The sequence below is a fragment of the Acomys russatus genome, chromosome X (genome assembly GCF_903995435.1).
Source record: "Acomys russatus chromosome X, mAcoRus1.1, whole genome shotgun sequence".
NCBI classification, from domain to species: Eukaryota; Metazoa; Chordata; class Mammalia; order Rodentia; family Muridae; genus Acomys; species Acomys russatus.
In genome coordinates this window covers 43,461,676-43,471,477 of record NC_067169.1, presented here as the reverse complement: position 1 = coordinate 43,471,477, position 9,802 = coordinate 43,461,676, and the positions used below count along the sequence as shown (strand labels likewise).

The following is a 9,802-nucleotide window of genomic DNA, read 5'->3' as shown; positions in this document are numbered from 1 at the left end:
AATGCACCCAGAAAGAAGCAGCAGAGGAGGCATTCATTAAAGGGAAGTTGCTCACTACCTAGTGATGGTGTGATACTCACAGTGTTATTCTATTCCCTCCAGATATCTGCCTTTCCAGCACTCCTGCCTGCTGCTCCTGAGACAACTTACCATGCCTAGGGGCAACAAGGGCAAGGGCTGCTCCTGTCCAAAAAGTAGCAGACTCGTGGAGACAGCCAGAATCCCTAGGGTGCTCAGCCCACTGCAGAGGAAAAAGCAGCAATCCCCTCTCTTGGCCAGGGAGATGTCCCCAGCTCCCCTGATATCTGCACTCTTCCCGGGTCTCAGGAGGCTGCAACCTATAGCTCTCTTGAGTTAGATATGTCCCACCCAGTCCATCACGCTGGTGCTGCAGGTTCTGATGTTGGTACTGAGGGTCCTGATGCAGGTGTTGAAGGTTCTGTTGTAGGTGGTGATGAGAGAAGTGCACCTGCCTCCAAGATAGCAGCTGCCGTTCAGTCTGCATGCAGAGACCCTCTGACCAAGGAAGCCAGTGTATTGATAGAGTTCATGATGGAGAAGTTCAAGGCGAAAGAGCCCTTTACACAGGCAGATATGTTCAGAGTAATCAATAAGAAATACAAGATGCATTTCACTGAGATCCTCAGGAGAATCTGTGTGCTTGGAGTTGGTTTTTGGCCTTGAGTTGAAGGAAGTTGCTTCCAGTTCTCAGTCTTATATGCTTGTGAGAAAACTGGGTCTTTCCACTCAGGGACACCTGAGTGGCAGTAGTGGGTTGCCCAAGACAGGGCTCCTGATGACCCTCCTGGGTGTGATCTTCATGAAGGGGAGCAGTGCTACTGAGGAAGATGTCTGGGAATTCTTAAATGTGCTGGAGATATATCCTGGGAAGTGTCATGTAGTTTTGGAGAGCCCTGGGAGTTTATCACCAAAGATTTGGTGGAGGAAAATTATGTGGAATACTGCCAGGTTACTGGCAGTGAGCCCCCAAGGTATGAGTTCCGATGGGGTCCTGGAGCCTCTGCTGAAACCACCAAGATGAAGGTTCTTGAAGGTGTAGCTATGATCAGTAATACTTTCCCTACTTTCTTCCCTAGTATGTACGAGGAGGCTCTGCTTAATTAGGCTAATAGAGCATCAAGAAGAGTTACAGATGTGCCTGGCAATGTTGTGGGTGTCAGGGATGTCAGAGCTCATTGAAGGTACATGGCCCACAGCTCCTCCCACATCTAGTAGTCAGTCTTCTAAGTGGTCAAATGTATTATGAGCTAGAAACAATAAATTTGTATCTTATTCTGTAATACATGAGAAATTATATGCTTATTTTCTTTCCCTATTTTGTAAATGTTCCTTTAATGGAAGATCAGCTTGCTTCATAATCTGTTTCTTAACATTGTGCCCAAATACTTATTGCTGTTTTTCATGTTTAAGGTTAAGAGCTTGGCTATTTTCAAACAAACTAGGAAATCTTTAAAATGTTAATGTGGTATTGGAACAATGATTTTTGTGGAAATGTGGAATTGCTTGATGGTGAAACAAAAATATCAAGACTAATTCAAAATAGTTGTATTTTACTCTTTCTTGTAATGCTAACTGAAATAAATTTGGGTTTGATTACTCAAAATGTATTAGAAAATAAATTTTAATAAACACCAAGAAAACAAACAAGGTAATTAAGAAATGGGACCTAGAACTAAACGAAATTCTCAAAAAAAAAAAAAAACCCTAATACTAATAAATATTTTAAAAATATTCAACATACCTCCCTGGAAAGGGGAAATAGAATAGATTTCTGGGGATGGTAGGGGATGGGAATGGGTTGGGGGAGCAGGTGGGGAAAGATGGAGGGAGGGAGTACAAGGAGAGATAACTGGAATCGTAGGTGCATTTCAGGGGCAGTGTAGAAACCAATGGAAACTCCCATGAATCTGAGTGTGACCCTAGAAAAAAACTCCTAATAATGGGGAAAACAGAACATGAAGAGACCATCTCCTATAAGCAAGCAAGGCTTCCAGGAGATGGATTGGGACACAACTCAGCCACAAAACTTTTGACTTAAAATCTGTCCTGCCTGCCAGATGTGCTGGGGTAAAGGTGGCATAGAAATTGTCAGAGTGGCCAATCAATGACTGGTCCTGCTTGAGACACTTGCCACAAGAGGGAGTCCACCCCTAACACTGCCTGGAGGGCTAGGCACCAGAGGCTGGATAGCCTAAACACCTAGGATAGAACCAAACCTGCGGGCAAAAAAAAAAAATGTAAATGAAATGGTGCCTAATGATACTTTGCTATACTCATAAACAGGAGCCTAGCATAATTGTTATCAGAGAGGCTTCACGCAGCAACTGATGGAAACAGATGCAGAGACCCACAGCCAAACATTAGGTGGAGCTTGGGGAATCCTGTGGAAGAAGAAGAGGAAAAGTTGTAGGAGGGAGAGGGGTCAAGGACACCACAAGAAATGGCCCACAGAATCAACTAATTAGGGCTCTTAAGGGCTCACAGAGACTGAATTGACAATAAGGGAACCTGTATGGGACTAACCTAGGTCCTCTGCATATATATTATGGTTGTATAGCTCGGTGTTCTTGTGGGACTCCTAACAGTGGGACAGTGGGAGCAGGAGCTGTCTCTGACTCTCTTGCTTTCTTTTGGAACACTTTTCTTCCTACTGGGTTGCCTTCTCCAGCCTGATATGAGGGGAGGTGCCTAGTCTTATTGTAACTTGTTATGCCATATCTGGTTGATATCCCTGGGAGCTCTGCCTCTTTCTGAAGGGAAATGGAGGAGGAATAAATCTGGAATAGATGAGAGATGATGGGGTACTAGGAGGAACAAAGGGAGGGGAAGCTGTGGTTAAGATGTAATATATTCAACATGCTTAGCCATCAGGGAAGCCCCCAATGAAAACAACTTTGACATTTTATTAAACCTCTGTCATAATGTCCAAATTAAAAAAAAAAATGCTGTTGAGGCTATTGAAAAGGAGAACACTTACTTTTTGGAGTAGGAAATGAAGCCACTATAGAAATCAGTGTGGAGAACACATAAACACACACACACACACACACACACACACACACACACACACACACACACACACAAAGTTTACCTGAAATTATTGGCAACAGAGGCACAATGCTTTTCACAGACAACAAATAAGCCTGGTGTCATGCATAGGCTACCACATTATTGGACAATGAGGTCATATTGACCTCCTTAAACATAACAGACTACTACCGTTATTCTTAGTTGCCCTCTAAACTTGATGGTATGACTGTGAAGATACCACATACTTAATTTGTAGCACATGGAAAAATCAAACTGGCACTGATCTGGAAGCTTCATCTTTACCTGTTAGTTTTCATAGAACTGGAAGGTGCTATGCATGCTACTGGGGGAAAACATTAACAGTCTTCCCTGACTATAAACCCTGTGAGCAAAAGCAATGTTTGGCCTGTCAAGATACACCCACTGGTTCAATAGTGGTATGGATGTTATGGGACTAATCCGCTACTTTATATTCATATTTAAGGCTCAGTCCACAAGACTGAACTTATCCTTGGTTCCCTTAAATGGAACAAGAACCCTTGGCTGGGTAGATGATAATCCCTGGGGAAGAACTTGTTACTATTATTTTAGTAAATGGACATATCACTAAACTGACCCTCAATAACTTATATTTATTACCCATGAATGAGTACATCTCTCAACAGTCATCAGAGAAGCTTCTTTTGCAATTAACAATTGGTCAATATACAGAGAATAAGAATAAGAGTAAGAATAAGAGTGTTTAGTTATAAATGAGACATCTATTCCCTTCACTGCTCAGGGTCATTATGAAAGAAAAAGACATAAAAGTTGTAAGGCCCAAAGGAAGTAAACATCTGCAGCAAAACAGTTATTTTCAAGACTTGATAGTAATATTACACACACACACACACACACACACACACACACACACACACATTCTTTGCCTCTGTATGCACAAGACATGTATAGGATCAAATTATCCAAAATCTCAACATGGATGGGAGGGGGCCTCTTAAAGTGCCACACCTAGCTGAAAAGCATCTGGCAATTGATGGCTGCTGGGAAAGGAGACTCAGTTTGTATCTGAAATGCCACCCCGGATCAAATAGATGACCTTATACCAATGAAAATATATCCATTCTATGAAGAAGGGATGGAATGGATGGGGGGAGAGGGAGAGTGCACATGAGGTTGGGAAAGAAAAGTGGTTGAAGGGATAAGGGTAGAACTGCACAACAGAAAATGGTGGGTAGAGTTGGTAAATTCTGTCTTACTTAGGATTTCATTTCCATTGTTGTGAAAGGACATCATGACCACAGCAACTCTTATAAAGGAAACCATTTAATTGGGGCTGGCTTTGTTCATTATCATCATGGTTGGAAACATGGTGATACACAGGCAAACATGGTGCTGGAGAAGTAGCTGAAAGTTCTACATCTGGACCTGTAGGCAGTAGGAAGAAGCAGTGAACCACCAGGGCTGAAGCATCTGAAACCTCAAAGCCTATCCACTAGTGACACATTTCCTCCCAAAGGCCACAGATCCTAATAGGGTCATTCTCTATGAGCCTATGGGGGCCATTTTTGTCTAAACAATTTTTATTTTATTAAAGCAAACACATTATATGCATTTAAGAAATTCTCAAATAGTAGAAAATGCCTAAAACAGCAAAGCAAACTAAAACAACAATAATTGTAAAGTTGGAAGGTGAGATGGGCATCCTATACTGGACTTTGAGGAACACAAGATGTGACTACAATAAAGATATATTGTATACACATACACATTTTTTCAAAGAATAAATAAAGATAAAAATAAATAAAGCCAGATTCTGTTCTATTAAAATAATATTCCATCAGGTTTGTTTGTCAAACAATAAGGGAGAACTTGATACTAGAATGATGACAAAAGGAATGAGAAAGCATAATCTGAACTCAAAGCACTAATAAGAAAGGATGTTGGTCTTTGTCTCAAAAGAGCAATACTGATACAGCCAAAGAAGAACAAGGAATTAAATATTACCTAATTAATAAATACCACTTTTATTGGCTAAGCAGCATTTTTCCTGTTCTAAGCCCTCAGATTTATTTATTCTTTAATATATTTGCAATTACATTCTGTAAGGGAAGGTAACCACTATGCTAGGTAAGAAGCATCTCAGTGTTAATTACTGTTACTTAAAGATTCATTTTTTTTCTGTGTGTGTAACACTATGGTAGGTGATTTACTTCCATTCTGTACTGAAATCCTATGTGTCAGTCTTTATAATATTTCCTTTACACATAAACAACTTGAAACTTTTTCAAGTTCACACGACTGTTACATGACAGACACTGTCTCAAAATATCTCTCAAGTCGATACCTTTGCATTTCTTCAAGCCTGGTGCAACCCCTATGTCAATTCATTTTCTGTTCTTTATATCAAAATGGATTTCTGATGATAAATGTAAGACCTCAAACTCAAATACTGATTTGGCACACAGAGAGCACAGAATAAGCAATATAAATATTAAGTGTGAATAAAGAGAGAGACTGAGGCAAGGGAATTGTATTAGAGATTCACACCAGGCTATGCTGCTCTACAAGACTCACCTTAAAAGAAAAGAAACTGCTTGATATTGCCATTGCATACAGAGTCAGCATCAACAAACTAAGGGTTAAAATATGAGAAATTTCAGCCTCTTCCCTTTAGAATGTGTGTATACTTGCCTAGAGTTATGTGAGAGGCTAAGTCTGGCTGGTGAAGGGAAGATATACATTACCGCCCATTGTATGTGACAACATAACTTCTATGCTGGCGTCTCTGCTTAGTGCTTTAGCTTTCCCATCACATCCCTCTCTGAGTACTTCTGTCTCTTGCAAGGGGTACTGAGAGACAGCGACCAAGGGTTGCAAATGATGTGGCATTTTCCTAGAAACATCACGTATAAGTCACAGGATTCTTAGGAATGAGAAACAAAGCAACAACTAAGTACCTCTTAATAAAAGAAGTCATCTTGATGGAGAGAAATCTTTTTTTTTTTTTTTGCTCTGAAAGGGTGAGGTCAGGCTATTAGGCTATCATCCCATTGCTCAATGTGCAGGTCTCTGAATGCCATAAGAGTTGTGTTCTACATGTGTGGTGTGAAATTGGGGGAGCATCTTGCTGTGATTGTCTTCTTTCATTATTTTACTCATTTATAAAATCTTCAAATATTGGAAATATTTAGTAGAATGATACTATCCAGACAGCATGAAGGAACAGACCAGACAAAACTGATTACTGGGAAGTAAGTTCCAGTTAGAAAGGTACAAGAAGCTCTGGTGTGCTCTTACATGGTAGGGTGATTAACTGCAATTTGAAAAGGCTGTAAGAAATTATTTTGAATGATTTCACCATAAATGAATGTGTTTAATCAGATTTAAACCTTAGATGTATACATAGAAGCATCACATGGCTCCCTTAATATTTCATTGTTTATTTTTGTATTGAGTTAAAAATAAATTTACGTAGTAACATATTAATTACTTTTTTACTGCTGTGATAAAATAACATGACCAAAACCAACATAAGGAAAATAATTTATTTTGGCTTATGGTTCCAAAGGAGAAAGAATTCATCAGGGAGAAGGGCATGACTGCAAGTATCAGAAGCCCAGAGATGTTATCTCCATGAACATGTAAAAAACAATGGAGGTAAATTGGAAGTGGGAGTAAGGCGAAAACTCTCAAAACCTGTTTCCAGTGAGAAATTTCTTATAGGAAATCAGTACCTCTGCATAACCTACCGAAACAGTGCCACACATGTGGCACTTGAGTTCTTTGTTTTGTTTTGGTTTTTGTCTTTTGAGATAGGGTTTCTGTGTGCAGCCTTGGCTGTCCTGGACTCGCTTTATAGACCAGGCTGGCCTCGAGCTCACAGAACTCCCTGAGTACTGGGATTACAGGAATGTGCCACCATGCCTGGTTGAGTTCTGTGTGTATGAGAGAGAGAGGCAGGGGAAGGAGAAAGAGAGGAGGGAGGGAGGGAGAGAATCATCAAATAAAAATATTGGTTTGAGATTTTGAGACTTAGGACTAAAAAGGGGGTGTCTTCTTCCTTAATAGGAACAAACACAGACTGACTACTCTGAAGGTCCTAGATCTCAGAAAACTAAGACATTGCAGAGTTTAATCTTATGTTCATTGAGACACCTTGGCCAATATTGACAGTCTGCTATCAGAAAGTGAAGAATGTGACCAGACAAGAAGACTTAGGAAGAAAAAAAAGGCAGTCTCTGACAATCATTATGGTGATATGGTTGTGAGTAAGGCCTTAGGCCACTCTCTGCCCTTAGAACTTAGAGGACCATGTAAAGTCCGACCCTTGTCGGAAGTCTCAGAATTCCTGAGCATTAGTGACAGGATGTGACATATTTTCTCCTATTGTGACACAAGGGGAGTTGTGACTCGGCTTTCGTGTATGTTGCTAAGGCCTAAGAATTCAGCTTATGAATTCTGCTAGGTTTGTTCAGAGGCCACTGATTGTATTCTGACAATTGGGAGAATCATATACTTCTTAACAGTGAGTATTTCATTGACTCTATCCCTTATTAGCTGCCTCTGGAGAGATGGGACAGGAATAGACAGCAAATAACCTCTTATTATCCCAGCCTTGGGGAGCTCAGAATGGTGCTGTCTTCACTATGAGAGCAGAGTGTTAAAATGAGCTTGACCCCATACCAGACATGAAAGGAATGATTGAAGGGAGTGTTTACAGCAGCTAAATAAATGGTATAACACAATCTAACGTTGATCTAGGTTCTGCCCTTGGAGACTCAGAGTGGGGTTGTGAAGCTCTAACCCTCATTACTATTGTAGTACGTGAGGTGAGGTGGTATCAGTAAACTTAATGGGAAGCCACAATTGAAATGAGAATATAGGTGTCCTTAAGATCTTGGTGCTCATGTAATGGCCCTTAAAAAAGCTCTAATTGCCCCAGAGACTCCAAGACAGGAAATGTTCTCTTCTGAGCTAGTACTACAGAGTTCTGAATGGCAATGACAAACTAAAGAGTCCCTTTACTTTCCTTGTCTTAGTATCCAAGGAGTTTTATCATGAGAGCAACAGAAAAACAAATGGTTCCCAAGTTCTACCACCAGCTGATGACTGAGGCAGTGTTACAGGGAGCAAGCTAATGTGTATTCTTTTTCAGGTTTCTGAATATATCAAGGTGATTGGGTGGACAGCACCACAATGAATTCCTTAAAATGCACCATAGCACACTGCAAATGCCATATGCCTTAAAAGCTATGGTATAGTTTGCATGCTGAATGTCTATACATCCCATCAATATCACTCATATATCAGATACTCATCTCTTGTTCTCTTACTTAGGCTCTTAACAACTTCTGACTGCAGCCACCATGCCCAGGAGTCAAAAGAATAAGCACCGTCGGAAGAATAAGAGCCACAATCAAAAGAAAGGCCCCCATGAAGGAGATGATTCTCAGGATAACAAGGGAGCACAGAAGAGTGTAGCAGTGGAAGAAAAGCCACCCTCCTCTTCCTCTGCTGTGATTGAGCAGATTCCTAAGAAGCTACCTGCTTCTGAATCAAGTAGTGACACTGAGTGGCCTTCCTGTATACCATCTCCTGTTGCTATTTCTGATGATGATAAAGCATTGGATAAGGGCAATTACTGCTGTTGTGGAAGGAACTTAGTTTCCTCAGAATATCAACCCTGCTATGATAATGCGTGCAAAAGTTGCCTAGAAATGTATGTGTCTTTAGTGGAGCAGATTGTACTCTACAAATATAAAATGAAGCAACCTATTACCAGAAAAGATTTACTAAATGTTATCAACCCAAAGTACCAATACAAATTTGATGAGATATTAAAGAGAGCTTCTGAAAATATTGAAATTGCGTTTTCAGTTGATGTAGTCGAAATTGACTCAGATAATCACTTTTATGACGTAGTCAGCAAGTTAAAACTCCCCAATAAAGGAAGGGTTTGTCCTGGCAGGGGTTTACCAAAAACTGGTCTTCTTATGACTCTCCTGGCTCTGATTTTCATGAAAGGTACCTCTCTTGCTGAGGAGGAGGTCTGGAAATTCCTGAGTATTATGCAAGTGTACCCAGGGAGGAAGCATTTCATATACAGAGAGCCACGGAAGCTCATCACTCAAGATTTTGTGAAACTGAAGTATTTGGAGTACCAGCAGATACCCAACAGTGATCCTCCACGCTACGAGTTCCTATGGGGTCCAAAAGCTTATACTCAATCTACCAAGATGAAAGTCCTGGATTTTATGTCTAAAGGCACTCTCACTGAACCTAGTATTTTCTCAGTAGCATGTGCATCAGCTTTGAGAGAAGAAGCTCAGCAGTCCAAGGAAAATGCTGGATCCAGTCCTGGCACTAAAGCAATAGCCAGGGCCAAACCATCACCAAATCCAGAGGGTTCTTACACCTCTGTAAATTATGAGACTTTACCTTCCAGCAAATAAATACAACGTCACAATTGAGTTTTTCTTAGAAACAAGAAAGAAAAACACAAATAATAGGGGAATGAAATATCAATTAATAAATAATGTCCAATGAGGATTTAACTCGTCTGTTTTCGTCTTTTGTTACATAAAATTAAATGTTTTATACAATGACAGGTTTAAATTATTAAATATTAAGAGGCATTACATCTTAAGAAATTAGGCCCTATTTTTATTTTTAGACAGGGTTTCTTTGTGTAGCTTTGGCTGTCCTGGACTCGCTTTGTAGACAAAGCTGACCTTGAACTCATAGAGATATG

At 40.3% G+C, this 9,802-nt stretch overlaps 1 protein-coding gene and 1 pseudogene across 1 annotated transcript; both read left to right on the top strand.

The window, feature by feature from the left end:
• The first annotated feature begins 360 nt into the window (after positions 1-360).
• LOC127185236 (melanoma-associated antigen B1-like) lies at positions 361-1,125 on the top strand (annotated as a pseudogene).
• A 7,292-nt stretch (positions 1,126-8,417) lies between these two features.
• On the top strand, positions 8,418-9,474 carry LOC127185235 (melanoma-associated antigen B5-like). Its single transcript, XM_051141776.1, is given in 2 exon segments — positions 8,418-9,388; positions 9,390-9,474. Coding segments are annotated over 2 exon segments (1,056 nt in total).
• The last annotated feature ends 328 nt before the right edge of the window (positions 9,475-9,802 follow it).